This window comes from Trachypithecus francoisi, unplaced genomic scaffold (assembly GCF_009764315.1).
Source record: "Trachypithecus francoisi isolate TF-2019V2 unplaced genomic scaffold, Tfra_2.0 Lachesis_group15, whole genome shotgun sequence".
NCBI lineage: Eukaryota > Metazoa > Chordata > Mammalia > Primates > Cercopithecidae > Trachypithecus > Trachypithecus francoisi.
In genome coordinates, this window is record NW_022681460.1 from 114,161,785 (window position 1) to 114,187,469 (window position 25,685).

Sequence of the window (25,685 nt, forward strand, 5' to 3'; positions counted from 1 at the left end):
GAGGGAGGCCTGGTGGCGCTGCCTCCTTTAACACCACGTTAGCCGGTGCTTTCAGGGACTGTGGGGGCTTGGGTCTGTCCTGAGCCACTGTGCAGGGGGCTATCACTGCAGGGTGGATGGCAGGCCTCTGGGGGCCAAGTGAGAGAAACGGGGTATCCACAGAGTGTCTCCTTCTGCCGCATAAGACCGTCAGATGCTTCGAGTTTCCAGATGGCAGATTTGGGGAAGTGTGTCCCAGGACACACAGGCATCAGGAGAGGAGCTGCTGCAGCCGCACGCTGCGAGGCTGGAACATCGCCGACGGGCCTGGAAAGTTCCGGCACTCCGAGCAGAGCGGGAGCGTAGCACGGGCAGTGGGTCCCTGGCTCCCTTTGGGTCTGGTGCGTTTATCGGCCTGTCTGTGCCTTTTTTTTTTTTTTTTTTTTAAGAATTAATTTTGGGCTGAAAAGCCTCAAAGAAAGCTTTGTTCCTTTGACACTTGCTCTGGAAGAAAAAAAAAATCCGTGGAAAATCTGACATCTGCAATGTAGAGATAAATCAATAGATGGGAGGAATATAATTATCTTCCACTCCTGAAAGAATTTTTCAGATTTTTAAGTGTCTCATATCAGCTTAGAATTTGAATGACATTTTAATTATTTTGTTTTTTTCTTCTTTTCCTGGTTTGAATCTCCATAGAGTTCCACTCTCGGATTCTGCAGGGAGCAGAGCTGGTGCTCATGTGTGGGAGCGGGGGCGGTGGCTGTGCCCCTGCCCGGTGGAGCTGTGCATTTCATCAGAAGCAGTGGATGCCGTGGGCATGGGCAGTGCCTTGAGGAGTGGGGCCTGCTCCACCTGGTCAGCTGGACGCCCCCGGTTGTTTTCATGCATGTTTGCAGGACAGGAGCCCAAGCCGGAAACAGTCTCTGGTGTTTTTGTGATTTGAGCAAACCCAGCTTCCAGAAGACCTGACTCGGTTTTTAAGGCAGTTCACCCTTCAGGTCTTTAAACAGTAACGCTCCTGGGTGTTTGGTGCCCTCCCTGCCGCTGGGGGCGCAGGGCGTGTGAGGGCGGGGCCGTGCAGCGAGACCCTAGAGGCAGTGATGCCGGACCCAGACGTGGCCCCGCCAGACGTAGCCTTCACAGTGTGCGGGGTGGCTGAGCCTGAGAACTCCTCCGAGGCGCATCTGTGGACCGCGTAGCCTGCGTGTGGGTGGTGTCCCATCTGGCTCACACGCGGAGCAGGTGCCTGTTGCTTGGTATTCCTGTAGGGCCAGGCTGGGCTCTTGGTCCCACTCCCCTGCCGTTTCTCATTCATGTCCCTCTCAGCCACGTGCCGTCCTTCAGGGCACAGTGCAGCCTCTCCTGGCTCTCCCACTCCCCCGCCAGTCCCGCGGGCCCCATGTTCCAAACTCGTTGGAATTGGACACACCCCTCCCCTGCCCAGGTCGTCCTGCACAGACAGCAGCAGAGCCTGCTGCCTTCTCGGTCACATGGAGCCAGAGAACCCGGCGGCTCCCGTGCTGCCTGGCCCTGGCTTGGAGCCCACAGCCACCCTGAAGGCCCTCCCGTGTGTGGTCGGTTTTGTGTCAGCCTGGCTGGGCTGGGGTCTGGTCCATCACCAAATGCTGGCCTCCGTGCTGCTGGGAGGTATTAATGTTTTGCAGACGTGGCTCCAGCCCGTGATGGGCTGACCTGGGGAGGAGGAGTCTACTGGGAGCCTGAGGCTGACCCGACCGGGCAGGAGACCGAGGCTGGAGCTGGGGCTCCCCGGAGAGGAGGAAATTCCACCCCAACGGCAGCTCCAGCCCCTGCCCTGGAGGTCCTGATGGCCTCCACAGGCCTCAGGCTGCACCCCCCACCATCTGGAGGCCAGTCTCCCACAATGGGACCACGACTGCTGCCGTGGTGGAAGGGACCCTGCATTCCAGGGCCTCCTGCTGTGGCCTCCTCAGCCCTGCTGTGCCTCATGCTCCTGCCTGAGGAGTACACCCTCACCCTCCTCTTCTTCCCTCATGGCCATGCCCACCCTGCCCTGGGGCTCCCCGCCCAGGCCAGCCCTGTCAGCTCTGTCCAGACACGAGTCAGCCTCCACTGTGAACAGATTGTGTTCCCCGAATTCCATTTCACATGGAAAGCCTGACCCCCGTGTCATGGTACCAGGAGCCAGGCCCGACACCCCAGCACGCCCACGGAGGGAGCACTGCCTGATGGGAGGCGGCCGTCACGAAAATGTCCCCAGAGAGACCCTCACCCTCTTCCCACCATATGGGCAACCGTGAGACAGCACCACCTGCAGCCCAACGCAGCTGCCCCAGAGCCCACCATGCTACACCGACCGTAGCCGTCGGCTCTGAACCTGCGGCATGGATTCCTGTCCTTGATGTGCCGCCGTGTCTGCCACGCCTGGTGGCTGTCCTGCCTCTCTGCACCTTGTCGCACCTGCGCCTGCAGCACACGGCCTCTGGGGTAGAGCGGGACCCGGCACCTCACAGGCACTCAGTGCTTATGTGCCAGGTGGACAGTCGGGTGGACAGGGGACGGGTGGGCGGACGGGCCGGTGGACAGGGGACGGGTGGGCGGACGGGCCAGTGGACAGGGGACGGGTGGGCAGACGGGCCGGTGGACAGGTGGATGGAGCCCAGGGGATTTGGCCGGGAGTGGTTGTAGCAGCAGAAACTCCCGTCATGGAGGAGGGCTCACTTCCGCGTCTGTGCAGTCTCACCTTGGACGCAGCCAGTGTGTGAGAGACGCTGGATGTGAATCTGTGTCTCAGTGGTGATTTTAGGGCAGGCGGGAGGAGGGGTCAGTTGTTTCTGACTTGTGAAGGAATCATCTGAAGCCGTGAGTGTCCCAGGGACAGCGGATGGGTGTGGGAGCCGACCCCTCTCTGGATGCTTCACTGTGGCCCAGGCACTGCAGAACCCCCACCCCCACAGCCTCCCTGCCCAAGTCCCACCTTCCCCAGTGCCGACGGCTCCCTCTGCAGGCCCCTGGAAGCCTCTCCCGTGCCCCAGGCATCCTCACAGCAGCGAGTTGCAGTGTGTGGGAGACACACGGGGCCTGCGCCTGGGCTCCCTTTGTGCCGCAGGGGGCGTGGCTGAGACGCGTGTGCACTGGGCGCTCCCTCCTGACTTTGGGCTCATCTTGGAGGCTCTGAGAAGCTTCCCCCTGACACTGTCCGTGGGGTCTGTGCAGTGCGTGGTGCATTTGTCCTCTTTAAAGACACGCAAATTCTGTAGCATGATGATGCGTGGAGCTCTGAGAATGAATGTTGGGGAAGGCGCACCAGGCGCTGACTATAAAAAGGAAGCCGCCGTTGCTCACGCCTGCGGTGTGCACTTAAGTCCTGTTCATCAAAGCAGCCCTGAATCTGCCCTCCCCAAATTCCCCCTTCCCGAGTGTTTCATACGTAAGGTCCCCTCCCTCACCGCACCTGCAGCCCAGATCCACGGCCTTCGTGGACGGTTCGTCTTCCCGGGAAGCTGTTTCTATTGGGGCTGCCGCGTCCCCAGCCCCCGTGACTGACTCTCCCTCTGCTGTCTTCCTTGCAGGGCCTGATCAAGATCCGGGGGGACCGGTGCTGGCGAGACCTCACCTGCATGGACTTCCACTACGAGGTGAGCGTGCTGTGCAGGGTGAGGGCAGAGCACCCGGCCTCACGCCGTCCCATTCCCACTCTTAGTGGGGCTCAGTCCTACACACCCTTGTGAGCTGTCGTGTCACAGGGTCACCCCCAGTTGATTCAGGACACCCTCTCCTTCTTTTCTCCGGGTGAGGTGGTCACACGGGGGCTTGCAGGCGCCCCTCACTTGCTGGGGCCGCGGGGACAGGGTCCGTGGCCCTCCATGGTCTCGAGTGCAGCTGGTTTGCTCTGGTTCCTGCACCGGCACCCTCTGCTGCTGTCGTCTGTCCTGCCCAGGCCTCCAGGCCAGCCCCTCCTTCCTGGAGTCCACAGCTCCCCACCGTCCCGACAAGTGCCTCTTGGGGGCTTCCTGGCTGTGTGCCCAGCCCCTGCTACGCAGAGCTGTGGCTCCATCATTACCTGGACACGGGCATGTGTGTCCCACAGGGCAGGTGTGAACCACAGCATAGTTCCACTGTGCTTGGCCCCCAGGCCTAGGCTGAGTCCCTTTAGATACCCCAGTTCCTGCCAACTGTTCACGAGTTCATGTAGGGGCTGCGAGTGGTCTGGGTCCTGGAGCTCACGAGTTCATGTAGGGGCTGCGAGTGGTCTGGGGCCTAAAGTTCACGAGTTCATGTAGGGGCTGCGAGTGGTCTGGGGCCTGAAGCTTGGACAGTCATTTGTTCTCAGTCCATGTGGGAGCCTCCAGGTAGCACCATCCCCACCCTGGGCTTATATGGTCATGGCCACAGTGCACCTAGAGCATCTCAGGCCTGGACACCCCTTCCTGCATTCGGCCCATCACTCACACCTGCACATGGAAGCCATCATCGTCTGCGTGCCACCGACAGCCAGTGGCAGCTGTCTCATTGCCTTTGCATTTTCTGCCAGGGTTGCTCTGGCACCCACCGTCTCCAAGCGTGGAGCTGGTGCCGTTCTCACGTGGCGCCTCTGCTGCGATTCCAGGTCTTGGTCCACGTGCCGGCCTGGGACAGGCATTTGCACCTGCATTTAGTGGCTGTGTCCTGACTTTATTCTTCAGGCTCTTGAGATCTCCCCGTACCCCATCAAATGCCCTGCCTTGCTGAGGACCTGTGAGCTCCTTTCTTTGTCTGAGACCAGGTTCAGCTGACGGTCGGTGAGATACCAGAAAGTGAATGCTCTCAGCTCTGTGGCTGGGTGGTCCCAACACAGCCGTGACAGGCAGCAGCCGCAGAGCACACGTGCGTGAGAGGCTTTCGCCAACAAAGCTGTGTACACCGCAGCCCACGCCGGCCACCCTGCCCTTGAGTAGGTCCAGCGCCCTCAGCCCAGGTCAGGAAAGCTGAGGGGACCCGTGTGTCCAGATGCCCTGCAGGACAGGTCAGAAAAGTTGGGGGGGGACCCTGTGTCTCCCCCATCACCCTCAGGACAGGTCAGGAACGCTGGGGCAGGGGGCCATGTCTCCAGATGCACTCAGCCCAGGTCACGAAAGCTGGGGAGCCCCTTGTCTCCAGATGCCCTCAGGACAGGTCAGCAGAGCTGAGGGGCCCCATGTAAGGTGCCCTCAGGATGGGTCGGAAAAGTGTGGGGAGGTCCCATGTCTCCAGACGCCCTCAGGACAAGTCAGGAAAGCTGGGTGGGCCCCTTGGCTCCAGGCCAGAAGCTCCACAGCGCATCTCACGGAGCCCGCTGGCTCAGCACAGGTGGGGACAGCAGTGGTGCACTGGGCTCAGGTCCACAAAGGCTGGGTGCTGGTGAGGACCATCCCATGCAGGTTTCCATTGGCAAGAGACACTGAGGTGCCCACCCGTGTCCCCACAAACACTCTGATGTCTTCTCTACAGAGTGGCTGCATTTTAAAGCTGGTGTCAGGCATCCTGGGCTGTGTCTCTTCAGTGAATGTGGCTGCTCTGGGCCCGGGAGTGTCTCAGGATCCCCAGGACTCACCTGGCCAGGACCACCAGGGTGTGGTGTTTCTGAGGGGCGGGTCACGCCACAGCTGCGCTCCGGCGAGGACGCGGGTCGCAACTCTTGGGGAGGCTGGCCGGGGGGCCCCACAGCTGCCTGTCAGCACTGCCTTCCCCTGTGTCCATGCGGCCAGCTGGGATGCGGTGGGTCCCTTCCCGCCCCCGTGAGCACCCAGTTCTTCCTGGGCCCCAGAGCCCAGGACTGCCCCTCACCGGAGCTCTCTGCTGTGTTGTGTGTGAGGAGTGCTCTGTGTCCGCCGCCCACTCCACCAGTCCAGACATGGCCCGAGACGGTGGACAGAGTGGGCCCAGCCTGGAGCACAGAGGCAGGGGCAGCCCGGGCCTGAGGGGATGGCCCTGGATGTCGCGAGGCACCCTCAGTGTCACTGCCACCCAGAGGGCTGGCCGCAGCGATGTCCGGGCCACAGACAGGGCCTGCAGGCGGGGCCCACACCCACTCTCCCTGTAGCTTGCAGCGTGGCTTTATCTGGGGCCGCCTTGTGAGTCGTTAAGATGAAGTCAGCGTGGACTGTGCTGAGCCCCAATCCAACGACTGTGTCCTTAGAAGAGGCCCAGACACATGGGGGGTCCTGTACCCACGTGGCTGAGCTTCCGGAAGGTGGAGCCTCCTGGGAGGTTGGATTGTGGCTGGGGCCACTCCCCTCTCCGGACACTGAGGCTGCAGTGCAGGGTGTGCGAGGTCAGGGCCCTTTTCATCCATATCCCAGGACAGGCTGAGCCTTGGCTCACAGAGAGCCTTGAGCCTGATGTCCTGATGGTCACACAGGGTGCAGGGCCAAGCCGGGCAGCTTGAGGCTCTGGTGGCAGCTGCTGTCCCAGCGGGTGGGGCCGCCCCCCCCGCCCCGCCCAGCTGCGGAGACTGTCCTCGGGGAATCGCGTTTCAAATCCCACCGTGACCTGAACAGGCATGGGGGAGCCCCGCTGAGCTGGGACAGGGCCCAGGAAGCCCTTTTCTTGCATCCCAGGGGCCCCTTGGGGCTCCAGGAGGGAGTACCTGGAGTAGCCAGTGTTCAGAGCAGTGCGGTGCTGTGCCCGCAGCGGGTGGACCACCGTGACAGGGCTCTTTGCGGTTCACTGTGTCCCCTGGGGCAGGGATGGCCCACGTACCAGCCTCAGGGGCCTGGACTCCACTCGACAGACGGAGCACTGGCCATGCCCAGTCCAAGGCCAGGTACAGGGGGCAGTGTGTGGGGAGAGCGAGGACATCACGTCTGGGGACAGCTACGTGGAGGCCCCAGGAGAGGGATGCACAGGTGGGCAGCGGCCATGAGGCAGAGGAGCTCTCAGCTGGGATGGGAGCCGCAGCCCCCTCTCACCTCAGACTTGTCTCTCAGACATGGACACTCCCTCCCGTGTGTCTTGATGACGAGGCACTGGTGAAGGTTTCAGGAAGTCAGGGTGTCATCTGCGAGCCCAGGGCCCTGCATGAGTCCTGTCTCCGAGGAGGACCTGATTCCAGAAGGTGGCAGCCCTGCCTGCATCCCCCAAGCTGCGCCGTCTGTCCCACAGCATCGTGGGTGGGGACCACAGGCCCTTTTGCTGTCTTTCCGCTTCTTGCTGGTCAGATAAGGAGTCGGGGGTGCCCCTTTCTAGGAGAGTTGCCCCTGTGCTGTGGGGGCCGCTGAGCCCCTTCCGGAGCCTGGAAACCTCCGGAAGTTTCAGCAGCACAGAGCGAAAGGCACATGCACCCCGGGGACACCTCCCTCGGGACTCCTCCTCCGGGCTCGGGAGCTCCGCGTGTGCGGACTTCTCTCCCCAGAAGGAACTGCTCAGCCATGGCTGTCCGCAGCCTCACACCCCAGACTCGCCGCTTTTTTCATCTGCTGGTAACGAAAGGCAGTTGCCAGCAAATTCAGTCGGTTAAGTCAGAAGCAGCGGGGGAGGCGTCCCCAAGTTCCAAGAGAAGAGGCCAGTTCCCCGGAGGGTGAAAGGCGACAGGGCAGCTCTGCCTGAAACTCCCGACAAGCCTGTGGCCCTTTACGTGTGGTGTTCCCAGATCTCCGTAGACTCCACCAGGATGCCCTGCAGCTCACTCAGCTCCGACGCCCTCTACCCAGAGTGAGTGCAGACCCCGCAGGCCAAGGGCTCGGTCCCACGAGACAGTGGGGATGCATTGATGGCCGCTTGCTCTCAGCCAGCAGAGGGACCAGAGCCATGTCCTCAGCCCTGTCCCAAGGAACCCCAGGATCCCAGGGCCAGCACAGGACAAGGGTTGGTGACCAGGGACGGGCGCCATCCGGAATGCGGCGGGCTGTGGGGAGGGTTGCTGCGGTCCCCACATCAGAGTGGTCTCCTGACGACACGGATGCAATAGCAGGTTGTGAATGTGGGGGTCATGCAGCTGCTTTTAGCAGCAGGGATGGCACTGGCTGCTGAAATGGAAAATCCAGGCCTGTCCTCTGTCTGTACTTGGGTTTTAGGAAGTCAGCTGTCATCGAGAAGGATGGGGTGAGGACTCCCACGAATGGGTTTTGATGCAGAGAAGACTCACTGGATCTGGAGTACATGGACCCCGAACATTGCAAACAAGTCTCTGTTGCTTTTTAGGGGAGTTGAACGTAACTCTGTTGCTAGAGGGCTGCGGGAAATCTAGCACCATCATTCAGTCCCACGGTGCTCCTTCCACGCCCCTTCCAGAGCTGCTTCCCAGACACGGCACAGGGCAGCCCCTGCCAGGGCCTGGGCGGGCAGGGACCCACGGCCACTTCACTTGCTGCCAGCAGGAGTACCCCACTGAGCTCTACCCCCTGCACCCCAAGGCTTGGCCCGAGGTCAGGCCTGTGAGTTTGGGCCGACGTCGTGGAGAACTACAATTCTGTCTGCTAAAGGACGCTCTCAGGGCTACAGACAGGTCCCGTGATGGGCACGGAGCCTCTCAGGGTCGGCTCACGAACGGGGACCAGGCCACGCACCACAGACCCTCAGGGAGTTGCCTGGGCAGGGCGGGGGTCCCTGGGATCTGCCTGGGGCCACCTGACACTCCTGGAGCCAGGGTCTCCCAGCCTGCAGTTTGGGGGTGCGTCTCTGGCTCCCACACATGCGGGCGGAGTTTTAGACCAGTGGTTAGAGAGATCCGGAAGCACTGCCCCTGCCCGTGGTCACTCTCTGCACCCTGACTCCAGGCCCAGGCCACGGCCATGCCTTCCAGGGTGTCTGCGACACCCTGCTTACCCCGAGGTGCCCACGGAGACCAGAGGCCATTCGTGCTAGGAGTGTGCACTCTCTGCGTGGGGCGGGCCACACAGAGCAGCCCTCGCTGGACTGGGCTTCCAGAGTTCTGCGGGGCCTCCAGGTGTGGGTGGGAGTGACTGAGGGGGTGCAGAGCTGCTGTGGGTGCCCCCGGGGACAGGGCCCTGCTGCCCAGAGCAGCTTTGCAGAGAGAAGCCTCGCTCATGCCCCCCTGCCCGCCCAGCTCCGCCACAGGTACCAAGGCTGCGTGTGTGCCAACACTCCCGGCAGGAGCTGCAGGAACCCGTGTTGACGTGCTCAGCCTGGCCTGGCCAGCTTCCACGCAGTGTATTTTGTGGCTGGTGCGTCCCCGTGTCAGGCAGGTGTCCCTTTCCAGCTTGTCCCCTCAAGGCACACACACAGCACAGCGCCTGGGGCTGCCCCTGGCTGACTCCCAACAGGGAAGCTCAGCACAGCCTTTTGTCCTCGTGTGTCCCAGGACCCACCCGGCCAGAATTTGGGCCAGGAGATCCTGTAATGCCTTTAACTACGACTAGGGGCCGTGGGCTGCCAGCCCCCTCAGGCTGTGACTGGAGGTGAGTCACCAGGCGCCCTCAGATATGGTGGCCTGCTAATGTGGGAATAATCTATATCCAGGTTGGCGTTACCCTTAAGGACGGTAAATGTCATCGTTAGGGGAACCGCGCCTAAATCCCATCCAGCGTGCTGGGGGCTGACGCTTCTCGCCTTGTCTCCTGGCTGTTTTATTGGTTTTTGTAAGAAGATAATGTTTTCTGTGTGTGCTGGGGGCTGGGGAGGAGGGGCAGTGCTGGCCTGTAGAATGTCAGGGGCCTCGGGTGGGAGGGGCCTGGCCTGGCAGGTGGCCCACTGCAGGGTGGTTTTGGCAGGGCCCGGCTGACAGCCCCAGGCCCATGCCCTGGCATCACCCGGCAGAGTAGCCCACCAGGCCAGTACAGGCCTGAGGAGACACCGGCCTTCCCTGGACCTGGATTTCCCGCTTCTCCTGGGGTCCTCTTGCCAGGGACAGCCGCGGCTTGGGGAGGCAGGGGTGCCACCTCAAGGTCAGCAGTGTTCACGGCTCTTCTACCCACGCAGCCGAGGACGGCAGCGCCTGCATCTGAGCCCTCTTCTTACGCAGCCCTGTGCTGCCTACCCTCCACGCGCCCCTTACTGGCTGGTGTGATCCCGAGCAAGTTCTGTCTTTCCAACTTTAAACGGATCACCCACTACCCTAAGGCGGTGGTGAGAATCCAATGTTGTAACATGCACTGAAACGGAGGTTCTGTAAAGGCTCCAAAGGGATGGGGATTTTCCAGATCTCTTTCTGTTATTGGTTTCTAATTTAATTCCTTTGTTGTCAGAATGTATTTGATCTGCCCTGAGTCTTAAAATTTAGTCAGAGTTGTTCTGTAGCCCAGAATATGGTTTGTTGTAGTGAAAGTTCCATTTGAGCTAAAAACGAACAGTGTTCTGCCAGGGCTCATGAGATCACACTGGCCAGCAGTGTTTTCAACTCTCCTGTATTTCCTCATTTTCTGCCTGTTTTATCAATTATTGAGATGAGGGAGATGGAGATCTCCAACTCTCATTATGGATTTGTCTATGTCTGCTTGCACTTCTATCCATTTTGCGTCATGTCTGCTGAAGCTCTGTTATCAGGCGCATACATATTTGAGAGTCTTCTGACCTGATGAACGTTGTGAAATGGCCTCCTAACTCCTCCTCATATTCTTTGCTCTGAATTGTGCCTTGTCTAGTGTGGAGGTGGTCAGCCCAGCCTTCTCGTCGCTCGTGTTTATATGCTACGTTTTTCCACCCTTTACCTTTCAGCCTGTGTGTGTCTTCGTATTTGAAGCAGATATCTTAGAGCCAGAGTATGCTTGGGTCTTATTTTTCAATCCAGTCTGACAAATCCTGCCCTTTATCTGGGTGTTTGGGCCGTTGGCATCAAATGCAGTCTTTCCTGGGGAAGGTTTTAGCTGTTGTCTTGTGATTTGTTTTCTGTTTCTTCCATGTGTTCTCTATTTTATACCTTCCTCTGGATTAATTGAATATTTTTGTGACTTCTTTTTATTTTCTTTCTTGGCTGTAACTTTTTTGTCTTATTTGTGTGGTGGTTTTAGGGTTTATAGTACATACCTTTAATCCATAACAGCTCACCTTCAAGTTATACTAAGTCTATTTCATAAATGCTGAAAGAATTGTACAACAATATTCTACCAACAGTATTTTCCCCTCCTGGTCTTTTGCTATGATTGCCAAACAGTTCGATTAAACAGTCAGTTATCTTTCAGAGACGTTTCATTCAATTGGAAGAAGAGCCTCATTGCGTATCCATATACTTACCATTTCCAGAGCTCTTCTTTCCGTCTGTGATCATTCTCCCTCCACCTAATGTCACCATTTCCAGAGCTCTTCACTGCTGCGTGGAGACACAGGTTTCCATCTGTGATCATTCTCCTTCCACCTAACAGACTTGACACTTCTTCTAGCATAGGTGTGCTGGTGACAAGTTCTTTCAGCTTGTCAATGTCTAACAAAGTCTTTATTTCACCTTCATTTTTGAAAGAGATTGTTGTTGGGTATAGAATTCTAGGTTGACAGGTTTAGTACTTTAAAGATTGTACTCTACTCTCGTCTCATTTGCATTATTTCCTATGACAACTTCTTATCTACATACTCTGTAACATCTTTCTCTATTTGCATGTAAGATTTTTTATCCCAAGTTTTGAGCAATATTCGATTATGATGTGTAGTTTGTAACACTACTCTAAGGGATACGCCTCAAATACGAAGACACACACAGGCTGAAAGATAAGGGGTGGGAAAACATACCACACAAACACAAGTGGCAAGAAGGCTGGACTGGCCACCTTCACACCAGACAAAGCAGAATTCAGAGCAAATAATGTGATCAGGAGTAAAGAGGCTATTTCACAACGTTCATCAGGAGGTCAGAAGACTCTCAAACATCTATGCACCTGGTAATAGAGCTTCAAAAGACATGAAGCAAAAATGGATAGAACTGCAAGCAGACGTAGACACATTCATAAAGTTGGAGATTTCAATAACAGATAAAGCAGCTAGATACAAAATAAGGATATAGAAGAGCTGAAAAACACTACCAACCAACATGATCTAATTAACATAGGCAGTTTGTGACAATTTGTCAATCAAACGACAATCAAAGTGATCAATAGTGTCATACTGTCATGTAGTAAAATGTGACCATTTGGTTATTTGGTGTCATTTTCCTCATGTTTTTTGTGCTTGGAGTTTGTCGAGTTGCTTGAATCTATAGGTTTATCATTGTCATTACATTCAGAAAACATTTGGCCAGTGTTTGTTCAAATATTGTTTCTGTACCTCTCCAGGATGTGAGGAGGCTTACACAGGTGTGAGTGCTGAGCCCTGTCTGGGGTGGAGGGCGTGCGAGTCAGCACTAAGTATCTGTTACCCAAAGACTCAGAAAAACTTTTACTTTGGTTTCTCTAAAATGGGCTTTTCCCACTAACATCAGAGTTCCACACTGTTTGGCTTCTGGATTCAGGCTGTTTCAGAGATCTGCTATTGCCCAACACACCCCAAGCCTCAGTGGCTTAGAGCAGCAACATCTTTCCCCTGGTCCTATGATGGACTCCTCTGGGCGGCTTCTCTCTCTCCTGGCCCTGTGATGGACTCCGCTGGGCGGCTCCTCTCTCTCCTGGTCCCGCGATGGACTCCGCTGGGCGGCTCCTCTCTCTCCTGGTCCCGCGATGGACTCTGCTGGGCGGCTCCTCTCTCTCCTGGTCCCGCGATGGGCTCCGCTGGGCGGCTCCTCTCTCTCCTGGTCCTGCGATGGGCTCCACTGGGCGGCTCCTCTCTCTCTTGGTCCTGTGATGGACTCCGCTGGGCGGCTTCTCTCTCCCCTGGTCCCGTGATGGACTCCGCTGGGCGGCTCTTCTGCTGCACGTGGTGTCAGGTGGGGTCATTCACGAGCCAGGCCGAGAGGTCCAGGAAGGCGTCACTTGTTCTGGAACTTGGTGTGTCTCCTGGTGGCCTTGCCACGTGGCCACCATGAGCTTCCTCACAGCCTGGTGGCCTCAGAGTAGAGGGATCTTTCATGGGGCTGGATCTGCCTCTTCAAGGACTGAGCTTGAGAGTTCAGAACATCACTCACTGCATTCTCTTGGCCAAAGCTGAGCCCCAAGGTCAGCTGGGGAGGCGAACTCCGCTCAGGAGGGGCCAAGGTCAGCTGGGGAGGCAAACCCCACTCAGGAGGGGCCAAGGTCAGCTGGGGAGGCGAACCCCACTCAGGAGGGGCCAAGGTCAGCTGGGGAGGTGAACCCCACTCAGGAGGGCAGCAGCCACCACAGCTCGGCCTGAGGCTCTTCTCGTTTTAACACAGCATTGGGTCCCGTCAGCCCCGTTTCTGTCACATTTGTCACCGTCTTTGTTACTCACTGTCGTTTTCCTGCATCTGCAGTTGCCGTGATGGGAAGGGGGGTTGCATGTCCACAAAGGCATCGCACTGTGCCCCTGCCATGGCCCCTTCCCAGGTGAGGTTTTCAGCCAGTGGCAGTCACCACTTTGGGACGCAGACATCCAAGGGCCACTTCCCACAGGGCCCTTTGTCATTGGCTTGTTCCTGGAACACACGGGACCTGCCTTCTTCATCCCAGGACCCTCACCTGAGAAGCATAAGCAGCCTCCTCTGCCTCCCACACGTCAGCAGCCGCAGCGTGCAGGAGGGAAGAAGAGGTTCACGTCCCCCACCCCAAAAGCCAGACTGAGAGCGGGGACTTGGGGTGTGGGCCTAGCCCTGGAGGCGCTTGTTCCCAGCACCCGGCCAAGCCTGCCGCCTCCTGCGCGGGGCTCGCCGCAGCCCCAAACACAGTGAGCAGCAGCCCACAAGGGAGGGGGCAGCCCAGGTGTTCCGGTTCTTCTCTGGCTTTTCACTGTGGGTACTGGGGGGTGGGTCCCAACAGACAACACTTGTTCTCCCCCAAGATCTGCTGCCTTCTAAGTCCCTAAACAGGTGTCATCCCCTTCACACGTTCCTCATGTTTTTCTTATTTAAAATTGTCTTTTAGGAGAAGTTTGCAGGCTGTTCCCTGAGGTCTGGGCCAGCAGCCCCACCATGCCCTGACCCACCATTCCCCTGGCCGCGGGCTGAGTGTCCCGGCCGCACGGGAGCTCCTGGCCTTGCCGTGCAGTGTGACACTGCCACACCCACCTCACGGCTCACAGCCGAGTTTCAGGTCATGTTTTCTCCCAGCCTCAGTGTAAACAAAAATAACTCTTTGCCCTGTAAGCAAATGAGCAGAGGCCTCAGGACCCTCCCCAGCCCATAGCTCTCGGGGTGCACTGGAGCCCTGTGCCCGGATACCCCCTCTTGGGTGTGCACGTGGCCGCCTCTCCTGCACATCCCACACCCCCACCCCAGAGCGAGTGCTGCCCAGCACAGCCCCTACGTGCGCTTTCTGCCACCCGAGGGCCCCGACCTCCACGCAGCCTCTCTGGACCCCGGGAGTCCCAAGACCTGGGTGCGGACTCTGAAGCGTCTGGGGGCTGCCTCCCTCTCTGCAGGGCTTGTTCATTGTTGTCCTTAGTGGGGTTTCTGTGGCTGTGCCGGACCCCATGGCTCCCGCGGGCTCTGCTAGCAAGGCCTTCAGCTCTGAGCAGCCTGTGAGCAGGCCCCTCTGCAAAGCCAGGCAGAGCATGCAGCATCGTCCATCACGGGCACTTTTCCCACCACCACCCTGGGCTCACCGACTCACATGGCCCTGGCAGTGCCACTCCGGGTCCCATCGTCGGGGGTTTCCAGGAACCAGCGTGTGGGGGCCTGGGCCCGGTTTGCCAGTTGGGCATTCTCACTCCACACAAGTCTGCACAACCGCTCTGATTTGATTGATGGATCGATTGACTGATACAAGGTCTTGTTCTGTCGCCTAGGCTGAGTGCCGTGGCACAGTCATGGCTCATAGCAGCCTCCACCTCCTGGGTTCTAGCGATCCTCCTGCCTCAGCCTCCTAGGTGGCTGGGGCTATGGGCATGCACCACCATGCCCAGCTAATTTTTTATTTTTATAGAAATGGGGTCTTGATATGTTGTCCAGGCTGGCCTCAAACTCTTGGGCTTAAGTGACCTGCCTGCCTTGGCCTCCCAAAGTGCTGGGATCACACAGGCCTGGCCTTGATAGTTTTCAGTTATGGTACAGAACAAGTTCCCGCTCTTCCTCCTGACAGGGCTGCTGAGTGGGACCCTAGGTGTGGGGACTCCTCTGTGCCTTGGCCTGGGAGGCTTCAAGGTCCCCACAGCCAGGTTTTGTGCTTAGAGCCTTGAGCTGGGCTCGGGGCCCAGACCCCCATTCCTGCTGGTCCCCAACCGGCACGTCCCCACCCACGTGCCCATCCCCAGGGAGAGGGCATCCTGAGCCTGAGGGGCTGCCTGTGGACCCCAGCACTTGGGGGTTGTGTGGGCAGCAGGCAGTGCGTTCTCTGACCGCCTGTGTTCTCGAGTTCGGTACGAACGATTTATAGGTGTTGTCTCTCCTTCAGTTAGGGTGTGTATTCTTGGCTTTTAGATGGTAAAGATTTTAAGACAAAAATAAACACTTTGCTTTTGCTTTAAAAACTCGCTTCCCCCTCATTGTCCCTTGGCTCTCAGGCTGGCAGGTGGGCTCCGCGTGTGCAGGGTCAGGCGAGCCGGGGGGATCTTGTGTGCAGTAGGGGCCGGGGTCAGGGGGCCAGGGACCCACATGCCTATCCCTAGCCCCACCCCCCGAGATCGGCCAGGAACCTCACGGCCCCTCCTATTCCTGCAGACCCAGCCGGTGCCCAACCCTGTGGCATACTACCTACACCACTCACCCTGGTGGTTCCACCGCTTCGAGACACTCAGCAACCACTTCATCGAGCTCCTGGTGCCCTTCTTCCTCTTCCTCGGCCGGCGGGCCTGCATCATCCATGGGGTACTGCAGATCCTGTTCCAGGTGAGCCCGCGCCACCCGTTCGGCCCCCGTGTCCACAGACGCTGGTCCATCGCCCTATTTCGGGCTGCCCTGCTGTCTGGGAGGCCCCTGGGGCATTACAGTCCCCCTTTCTTGGGGACAGCCTGCCCTCTCCAGCCTTTGTTGGTGTCAGGGCCTCACCAGCTCCTTCTCATCCCCTGCAGGACCCCACTGCGGCCCTGTCGCGGGCTGGAGGCTGAGGGTCTCCTTCCCAGGCGTCCTCCAAGGACTGGCTCCTCCCAAGTTGCGAGAGGCCCAGCCATGTCCTGGGCTTGGCAGTGGGACGGGGTCAGGCACACCAAGGCCCTGTGTGGACACCCCCACATTCCTGGGATCTCCTCCTACGATTCTTCCATTCTAGAGGTTTCCTCTCACGTGTTCGTGTCAGTCCACCAGGAACCAGGGTCTGAGAGAGGCCAGGGTCATTTGTCTCCATGTGGGTGAGGGACTGCCTCCCCCTGCCCCCAGAACTCCAGGCACTCCTGAACCCCCTGTCCTGCCCATGCTCACTGCCATCCCTGCCCCACAAGCCCCCTGCATTGAGGGCGCCTCGAAGGGCAGGGCACCCCCACGCCGCCTCCGGCAGGGCTGGGCCAATCTCGGGCGTTTGCTTTTCCCTGTAAATGCTACATTCCGATTGTCAATTCCCAAGGAAAATGTGGTGGGGATTTTAAAGGTGGTTCTGTCTCTCTTGATTGTTTCGATGGAGTGTAACATACATCCAGGGCAGTGCACAGGTCCTGGGGTGGCATTCCACGTGCTCTGGAAAATAGATGGATCTGGGTGCCCCATGCCGCTGCCCCCGCCCTGCCCGCCCCTGCCAGAGCACCACAGCCTCTAGGGGCAAAGCTCCATCAGCAGGCGCGGGTGCCACGCCATGTTGGTGCACGTGGGGGCGCCCACGGTTGTTGGCCGGGCCCTGTTTCATGGTGTGCGTTCTGCGGTCGGCCCGTCTGTCCTGTCTGTGCACTCGTGGTGGTTTTCACTGCAGCCTGCCGTGCACACACGCAATCTCGTCATCCCGTGGACGTGTTTTCAAGGGCACTGCTGTACCGTGAGCAGGCCTGTGATTCACTTTACTGGAAGCTGCACGTGTCCCAGGGTGGCTGTGCCGTTCTTGGCCCCTCCCCCCAGCAAGGACTCTGGCTGTGGTCGCAGAGGCCCTGAGCAGCTCCTGACCCCTCGGGCTTTTCCACATTAGCTGCTTGGAGGCAGGCGCCGGGGCCCATGGGGTGATTTCTCTGGCGGGCATCGATGTCGCTGTGAATCTAAGTGGGAAGAACGGACTTGCTCACAGATCGTCCCCCGTCCAGGACCGCACGTTTCTCTCTGCAGCTGCTCAGGGCTCCTGGAATAGTTTCAGTTGGTTCTGTGTGGCCGTGCCCCTCGCGTGTCTGCGGGCTCCTAGAGTAGCCATACCCTACACGTGTTTGCAGGCTCCTGGAATAGCTTCAGTCGATTCCGTGTGGCCGTGCCCCTTGCGGGGACAGCAGCTCCAAGGTGACTGCTTTTGTTGATGTTGCAAATGGTGCTCTTTTAACTCACACTTCCTCCTCTTGGTTGCTAAGTGTGGGACTCGGGCGGCCTCAGCCTTTCTCGGGGGGCCTCTGTACTGGTACTACCCTGTCTGTCCGCGGGCCCCTCGCAGACGCGTCCTGTGGGCGATCTGGGGGTTCTGCCGGTTCTGCGTCCATCCCTTTCTCCCCTGCTGGGCGGGGTTGAGTGCCGTCTGGGTCTGGGGTCCCACAGCAGGGAGGGCCCCCGCGCTGCGCACTGTCTGTCACGATGCCAGCCGTGGGTTGTTTTCGTGGCTGCTTTTATTCACTTCTCCTTTGTGGTTATTAGCCACGAGTGGATGCGGAGTTGTAGTAAGTGTTTCTCCATCGGTCGTGAGATGCTTGTTCTTCCATCTGTAACGTGGCAGGTTACGTTCCTGCTGCAGGTGCTGGAGCGAGTTCACATTCCCAGCACATCTGAGCCTCTTCCTGTACGGGAGTCTGGAAAGCAAAGGTGACCGTCCCTCACACCTGGCAGTGCTCCTGCGTGAGGCCACCTGTGCCACCAGGGTCTCTGTGACTGATCACCCTTGGGGGCCACAGGACAGGCGGGGTTTCAATTCCTTCTTGAGGCAGTTTTTGTGGTGAACATATTCCTGGGAATTTGTTGATTTCATCTGTTTTCAAATCTTGGCAAAAAAAAAAAAAGTCATAATATTATCTGAGTTTTATAGCCTCTCAAGTAGCCAGGACTACAGGTGCCACCACGCCCAGCCATTTTTAATTTTTTGTAGAGATGGGGGTCTCACTATGTTGCCCAGTCTGGTTTTGAACTCCAGGGCTCAAGCCCTCCTCCTGCCTGACCTCCTAAAGTGCCGTGACTGCAGGTGTGCGCCTGGCCTCAAGGCCTGTGTCCTCACCGATGCAGCTCCTGAGACAGCGGGAGCAAGGTCATGCTTAGGGTCAGCCTGGCCGTCTGTCTCTGTGAAGTAAAGGGCCATACATCTCTGCTGACGTATTTGGACGTATTTCCACATCTTTGTGTTTTTCTCTTTGTTCTTTGTATCTTTCGCATTTTTTCCTGTTACTTTCCCTCCTCTAATGGACAAGAAAGACCTTCTGTTTCCTCCGTGGTTATCAGCCGGGTTAACTTACTGGAGGTCTCAGTTTGGGCAGCATCTTTGCCACCACGACCCCCTGAGGTCCTCAGCCCGCCTCTGCCCACCCCAAGCTACCTGCATCCATTCCTCCGGTGTTTCAGCTGTTTTATTAATTAAGAGACTTATTTTAGAACAGTTTTAGGTTTTCAGAAAAACTGTGCAGAGACTACAGAGGCTCCCTTATCCCCATCCCAAACAGTTTCCCTGCCCTCAGCACCTTGCATTGGCCGGGACATTGTATAATTGATAGGCAGGACTGATAGACTGTTGCCAACTAGAGTCCCCAGCTGACAGGAGAGTCATGTGCAGGGTTGCTCACTCTGTGAGCTCCGACAAAGACGATGGAGGACAATGTGTGTCCCCATCAGAGCTTCACGCACTCGCTTGTGGCCCTGGAAGTCCTCTGTGCCCCGCCGGCCCTCCGTCTCCACGGTGCTGCCTCTGCTGGACGTTGTGGAGTGGGAAGCATCTTGCGGCCTCCGCGGACTGGCTCCCTTCCCTCCGCGTCTGCACGTGGGGCTCCCCGCGCCTCCTGGAGCCTCCATCGCCCGTTTCTCTTTGGCACTGAGACCCCCGTGGTCCACATGTGCCCCGGTTTATTTCTCCACTCACCTCAGAAGGGCCCCAGACGGAGTCCCGGGCACGTGTGCTTCCCACACAGGGCACGAGGAAGGTTGTGCTGAGCACAGGCGTGGGGCCAGGGCTGACTGTGCCAGCCCTGGGTCCCACTGCCACCCAGGGAGGGGTGTCCAGCCTGAATGGAGTGGTCTGTTCCAGGATTCCTAACCTGGGTGGGGCTGCACACATGGGCGACTCCTGAGCCATCTTCAGCCATGTGGTCCTGGGGTCCCAGCTGCTGGAGGAGGGCCGGGCTGAAGACTCCCAGGAATGTACGCCCCCACAGGCGTGCAGGGCAGAGGGTGTTTGGGGGATGATGCGGTGTGGGACTGAGAGTGACCCGCGCCCTCTACCATTGTAGTGCCCTGGCCGGGGCCACGCCCTCACCTGTGCCAGCCGAGTGCCCTGAGACCCAGGGCCACCTCTGAGTGTTGCCTCCCTGGAGCCCGTCCTGGTTCCGTGTGTTCCCATGTTCCTTCCGTTGGGGAGCTGAGGCATGAGCAGCCTCCCTCCTCCTACGCGCAGTTTACACAGCTGTTCCGGAGAGTTCCTCGGGGCCCTGGGGCCACTGCTGCCCAGAGAGGTGCACATGAGCAGTGACCGCAGAGCCCGGCCGCCCAGCCAGCACCCACGGGAGCCATCAGCCTCCACCAGGGCACTGGGGACAAGGAGACACACCTGGGGCCGCCAGGGTGGGAGGGGCGGGGGTGAGCTCAGGTCTGGAGCCTCTGAGGCACCTGCTCACAGGGGCTGTCCGGCCCCACCCCACCCACCCGTCCCAGAGGGCTCCTTGCCCTGTGGTGGCTGCACCTCACGCCCCCTCAAGACAGAGGCCCGGAGGCCCTCTCAGCCCCGTGTGCAGGCCGGCTGTCCTGAGGCTGTCCCGGAGGGAGCTGGGCTCATGGGCCCGAGCTGTGTGTGGTTGTGATGAAACAACACAGATAATGCCAAGTTCACGCTTTTGAAGTGAACTTGGGGGCGTTCAGAGTGTTCACAGTGACGCAGCCACCCCTCCACCTGGTTCAGAACGTCCCTTACCCCCGACACCCCCCGCCGGGCCTCCCCCAGCCGCCAGACTGCTGGGAGCCTCATCTCTGGATTCCCGGGCCCGGATGTTCCATGCAGCTGGCCTCCGACGATGTGCGGCCTCGTGTCCAGCCTCCCTCCCTGAGCGTCATGACCCTGGGTCTGTCCCTTCTGGGGCACGTGCTGAAATCCAGTTCCTTTGCAAGGCCGGATGCGCTTGTGTGTGTCAGGCACAGGGCTCTAGGTCACTGCTGTTATGGACGCTCAGACCTCAGCAGATTCTCTACCTCCCACCATGTTCTCCATGTTCTTCCGCCCTCATCTCCTCTCCGTGACACCGAAGAGAGACCTGGGTTCATGCCCACCTGGGAACACAACACATTTCCTCGGCGGAGGGTCCCTGCGAGCAGGCGTGTCGTCCACGGAGGGTCCCCGTGACCACAGGCGTGTCCTCAGCAGAGGGTCCTCACAAGCGCACCTGTTCTCTGTGGCAGCTGACAGGTGGGAGGCCCCAGAGGCATCCAGAGACCCCAACCCTGCTCTTCCTTCTTGGGGCCACGCGCCACTGGCCTCGGAACCCCTGCTGCTCCGTCTCTTGGCCCCAGGATTCCATCACCTCAAGCTTCTCTTCCTGTGCCGGCCTTGGGGACCCCTCTGGCCTCGCCCCTGCTCCCAGCCACCGGCTGGGTCATCTGTGGGCTGCACGGCCGTGTGAGGACTCTGCCGGCCGGAGGCGAGCACAGATGGGCTCTGAGCAGATTGATTTCCCTCTGAGGAGATGGCTCAGTGACGCTAGAAGAAAAACAAGGAAGACTAGGTCCCCCAGGAGCACTCAGGCCGTGCACTCTACACGGAACTGCGTTTTCATAACAAAACAGCCGACCAGATGGAGGGCGAGAGATACACCAGAGCAGCTGAACGCTGTGCGGTGGGGTCGCCTCCGCACGGGGCAGGGCCCCGAGTCCCCGAGCCCCGAAGCTTTCTTAGAAACAGGATTTCATGCCCGGATCTGTGCTCCATGGAGCCCTAGTTCCCTGAGTCTAGAGTTGCCCACTGAGCTCCCATCAGGATGACCCGAGGGGACTTTGGAAATACGCCCAGGCGGGGCCCACCCTGACAAACGCAGGCAGGGGCTTAGGACTGGGCGCTGCTCAAAGCTCCTGATGGCTCTCGAGTGGCCGAGCCTCGGAACGGGCCCTGGCTCAGGCTGGGCCCCAGGTCGCTTTGGTCTCATCTGCCAGTCAGGCTGACCACAGGGAAGGGCCGGAAAGGCTGGAGCTTTTCCCACCAGGAATGGATGGCAGGACCTTCCATTGTCAGCTGGGGCATCCCCTCCAGAGCACCCCAAAGAGTGGGTCCAAAGGTCAGACCTCAGTGCCCAGCCCTGCACCCTCCCTGTCATGGGAGTACAGGGGCTCCCAGCCGCCCTGCCCCGCCCCAGACCAGCCCTGGTCACAGAACAGAGGGCATGGGGGTCTGGCCGGCCAGGGAAGCTGCTGGCAGAGGTGGCTAACCCCAGCCACGGCAAGGCGGGGCTGGTTTTAGCACAGGGGGTTAGTAACACTGTAGACGGTGGAGAATACGAAAGTGTTAATTTGGGGCTCAGAACCAGGAAAGGTATTTTTTCAAATTAACCCAGGGAGAGCCATGAATGCACAGTTCATAAAACGCCGTTATCGTCCATAAAACTGATGCGGCTGCCCCTGCGAGACCCTTATTAGACATCGGGGTCCGTGCCCTCAGCCTTCCTCCTGAGTTATGGGGACAAAGGCTGGGCTTTAGTGCATCAAATCTGGCTGACAGAACCGTCTGAGGGAGCCACGCCCGGGTCCTGCCCGCCCAGGGTCCACCGGCTCAGCTGCAGACCGTTACCCATGCGGGGCGACCGGCCACGCAAGCCGCCGCTGTCTCCCTGACGCCTCCGCGGCAACGGCCAGGGTGAGGTTTGGCAGCGCACCTGTGACATCACCTGATGGAGCTGCGGGGACAGCGGCTCAATCTCCAGTTTCGTCACCTAATGATCACTGGCCTGCAGGGGTGTCCAGAAGCAGGTCCCCCCGATCCCCTCCTGCCGCGGCTTTGCCCACTGCTGTTGCTGAATCTTTCCCTGGAGCCCTCCCGGCCGTGCTGCCCAGCCAGCCCTGCATGCAGCCCCTCCCCTCTCCTGCTGTTCACCTCTGTGGCACAGGGGCCTGTGCCTGTGTCTCACTTCCTTGCACTTCCTATTTTGGAGTGGGAGCGTCACTGGTGGCCCCCCATGGCCCCTGCTGTCCGTGTCACCTGTCGGCTGAGGGGCATCCCCGGCACCCCCTCTCCAAGCACAGCCTCCCCTGTTTGGACACACCAGCCCTCCCTGGGCATGACCCTGGCAGGTACCCTTTGCAGGTGAGGAGTTCCAGGAGGGCACAGGGTCTGGTCCAGCCCCAGCCTTGTGCATCACTAAAGCAAGGGACAGAACCTGCACAGAAATGTGCAGTCATGGGAGGAACGTTCTGGAAGCGTCTGCCAGAAGGCACCTCTGAGGCGTGTGCTGTCCCCTCCATGAAGGCACAGCTGGGTTTGTGATGCCAGGGCTGCGGGATGGCAAGGGCAAAGCTGGGTGCAGAGACCCCGCTCCAAGAAGGGAGGATCCAGCCACCCGGGGGCCCTGCACGAGGCTCAGCTGCGGCATCTCCACAGGCCATCCTCATCATCAGCGGGAACCTCAGCTTCCTGAACTGGCTGACCATGGTGCCCAGCCTGGCCTGCTTCGATGACGCCGCCCTGGGGTTCTTGTTCCCTTCCGGGCCAGGCAGCCTGAAGGACCAAGTTCTGCAGATGCAGAGTGAAATCCAAGGCGCACGGCCCAAGCCCAGATTCGGTAGGTGGCTGAGCTGAGGGACCCTGCCCCAGTGCCCACGGGCATAAGAAAGCCGGGTGGTGCCAGCCCTACAGCCTGCCCCTGTGGGTTGGGGGTGCCAGGGTAGGGAATGAGTCAGCGTTGTCCACTGTGTAGCATGCCAGGAACAAGGTGCCTGACGTCAGGTGCCGCTCCGTCCCCGGGACCCCGGACAGCTGACCCTTAGTGAGCACCAGCTGGGGTCTCCCCAAGACAGGCCAGGGGCGGCTGGGGTCTCTCTGGGGACAAGCCAGGGGGCGGCTGGGGTCTCCCCGGGGACAGGCCAGGGGGCGGCTGGGAGCCCCACCTGGAAGATCTCACTCCCCTGCCAGGCTCTGTGGTGCGGCGTGCAGCCAACGTCTCGCTGGGCGTCCTGTTGGCCTGGCTCAGCGTGCCCGTGGTCCTCAACTTGCTGAGCTCCAGACAGGTCATGAACACCCATTTCAACTCTCTTCACATTGTCAACACTTACGGGGCTTTCGGAAGGTATGGGCCCAGGGTCCCCATCTCCCGGAGCTGGGTATGGAGCTGGGTATGTGAGGAGACTCAGCCCTGACCAGCCACATTCAGGCAGTGCTGGAGTGCGGGCCCCCATGACCCCAGCCCCACCCCAGCGTGACCCAGGCACAGGCCATGCTGTCCCCATTACCGGGCCTGGACATGCAGGCCTCCTCCATCCTGGTCCCATCAGGCAAAGGGGCAGGGCCCAAGGTCACCAGGCAGGTGGGCTGCGGCCCTGGAATGCCTACTGGGGGCGTAAGGAAGAGGCGACCAGGCCCTGACCCCGAGTGGGAATGCCGGGTAGTGCTGCCTGAACACAGGTGCTCTCCTTGCCCTGGGGCCAGCCCTTTGGCCTCTTCCCCCCTCGTGTCCACCCCGAGCTGCCAAGGGGCATGGGGCACATGCCGGCTGTGGCTGGGTCTTCAGGGGCAGGGAATGTGCTCTCGAATGAGCCCCTGGGGCCAGTCCCCAAGAGTACTCCTCAGCCCCACCCAGCCTCGCAGTAGCCCCTGACCAGGAGGCAGGTTGGGAGGGTGTAGGCCCTCCACCTGGGCCAGGATGGTCAGTCGGGGAACCCCCCATGCACCCCACTTAGCCCAGCCGGTGTGTGATGTGAGCCTGGTCTGCCTCGGTCTCCTGGCAGCATCACCAAGGAGCGGACGGAGGTGATCCTGCAGGGCACAGCCAGCCCCAACGCCAGCGCCCCCGACGCCGTGTGGGAGGACTACGAGTTCAAGTGCAAGCCAGGCGACCCCAGCAGACGGCCCTGCCTCATCTCTCCGTACCACTACCGCCTGGACTGGCTTATGTGGTTCGCGGCCTTCCAGGTGGGGGACAATCCCCGGCGGGCGCACAGACCCACCTGTACCCCACCCTCTTCTGCCCTCAGATGACAGGTTCCCAGAGCACCCACCGAAGGGGCTGGTGGGGAGGGGGAGGGGGAGGGGGATGAGGGGCGGGATCCTTCCTGAGCTGAGAACTGAGCCCACACGACATCCAGGCCCAGCCCCAGCCCCAGCGTCCCCCAGGGTCCGCCAGGTGGGGTCTCATGCCAGGAATCCCAGCCTGGGTGCCATAGCGAGACCCTGAATACAGAATTAGCAGCAGGTGAGGGCGGCACCTGTGGTTTCAGCTACGTAGGAGGAGGAAGGATTGATTGAGCCCAACCGCTGCAGCCTCAAATCATGACGCCATTGCACACGAGCCTGGGGGACAGAGCCAGACTCTGTCTCAGAAGACAGGAAGGAAGGAATCCTCAGGGCTGGGGGTAGCAGAGGCACTCACGACAGAGCTGCTGTTTCTGTCCTCCTGGTCCCATCTCAGCCACCAGAAAACTGAGCCTCAGGGAGGCAGGGCCCAGACAGAGGGAGCTGGGGCGGACAGGTTCCGAGGCGCCCAGGCAGGGGAGTGAGGCCAGCGGCCAGCCTGGGAATGAGTGGTCAGGGCTACAAGGAGCATGTGAAGCAGGCGGCCCCTGAAGGGGACCCCAGCCAAAGAACTGGGGTGCGACCGCCCAGGGAACCCACCTCCAGGAAAGCCTCAGGACCACACGCTGCTGTACGGACAGAGAGGCTGGCGCAGGAGGGAGTGGAGGGCACGGCCGAGCATCTGGGGGGGACTGTGCCTGGACAGCGCATGGCGCAGCCATCTCCAGCCCGACCTCTCCTCCCAGACCTACGAGCACAATGACTGGATCCTCCACCTGGCCGGCAAGCTCCTGGCCAGCGACGCTGAGGCCCTGTCCCTGCTGGCACACAACCCCTTCGCGGGCAGGCCCCCGCCCAGGTAAGATGCCCTCCTCTGTTCAGGGGTCTCCCCCAAATCCAGGTGTCTTCTGGGGTCCCACCCACCTGTACCCACACCCCACTTGCTTATAGGAAGTGCCCCTTCCCTCCCGCAGAGGCAGGAGGTGGGGCCTGCTGGGAGCAAAAAGGGCCCCCCCATCAGCCTTGGCATCAAGGCTGGTCCCACCCCTGCTTCATAGCCCACTCCAACCAAACCTGCCATGGTGAGAGGAGCCAGGACAGCTACTCTGGACACCACGGCCAAGGTCCCTGGCCGGGCAGAGCGCCGTGGTTCACACCTTTGTTGAGGCATCCTCCGGGTGCCTGCTCTGCTTCTGGCCTGGAGAGGCAAGAAGGACAGGTGGGGCCTTCACTCCAGGAGCCCCAGGGCCCATGGTGAACTGGGCAGGGGACTCCTGTGGGCCGTGCAGCCTGGCCCACCCTGGGCAGGGACTTGGTGACATCCCA

At 59.8% G+C, this 25,685-nt stretch overlaps 1 protein-coding gene across 8 annotated transcripts in view; it reads left to right on the top strand.

Annotated features, from left to right (window-relative positions):
• LMF1 (lipase maturation factor 1) overlaps positions 1-25,685 on the top strand; it is a 104,205-nt gene that overhangs the window by 64,250 nt on the left and 14,270 nt on the right. For 5 of the 8 annotated variants that reach the window (XM_033236317.1, XM_033236322.1, XM_033236319.1 and 2 more), the window contains exons 5-10: positions 3,534-3,599; positions 15,569-15,736; positions 22,734-22,914; positions 23,265-23,418; positions 24,077-24,260; positions 25,106-25,218. In XM_033236317.1, coding sequence (XP_033092208.1) covers positions 3,534-3,599; positions 15,569-15,736; positions 22,734-22,914; positions 23,265-23,418; positions 24,077-24,260; positions 25,106-25,218 — 866 coding nt within the window. Of the gene's footprint in view, positions 1-2,614; positions 3,314-3,533; positions 3,600-15,568; positions 15,737-22,733; positions 22,915-23,264; positions 23,465-24,076; positions 24,261-25,105; positions 25,219-25,685 lie in introns of those variants that run through there. The other 3 variants (XR_004443090.1, XR_004443091.1, XM_033236321.1) reach the window with 2 other exon arrangements.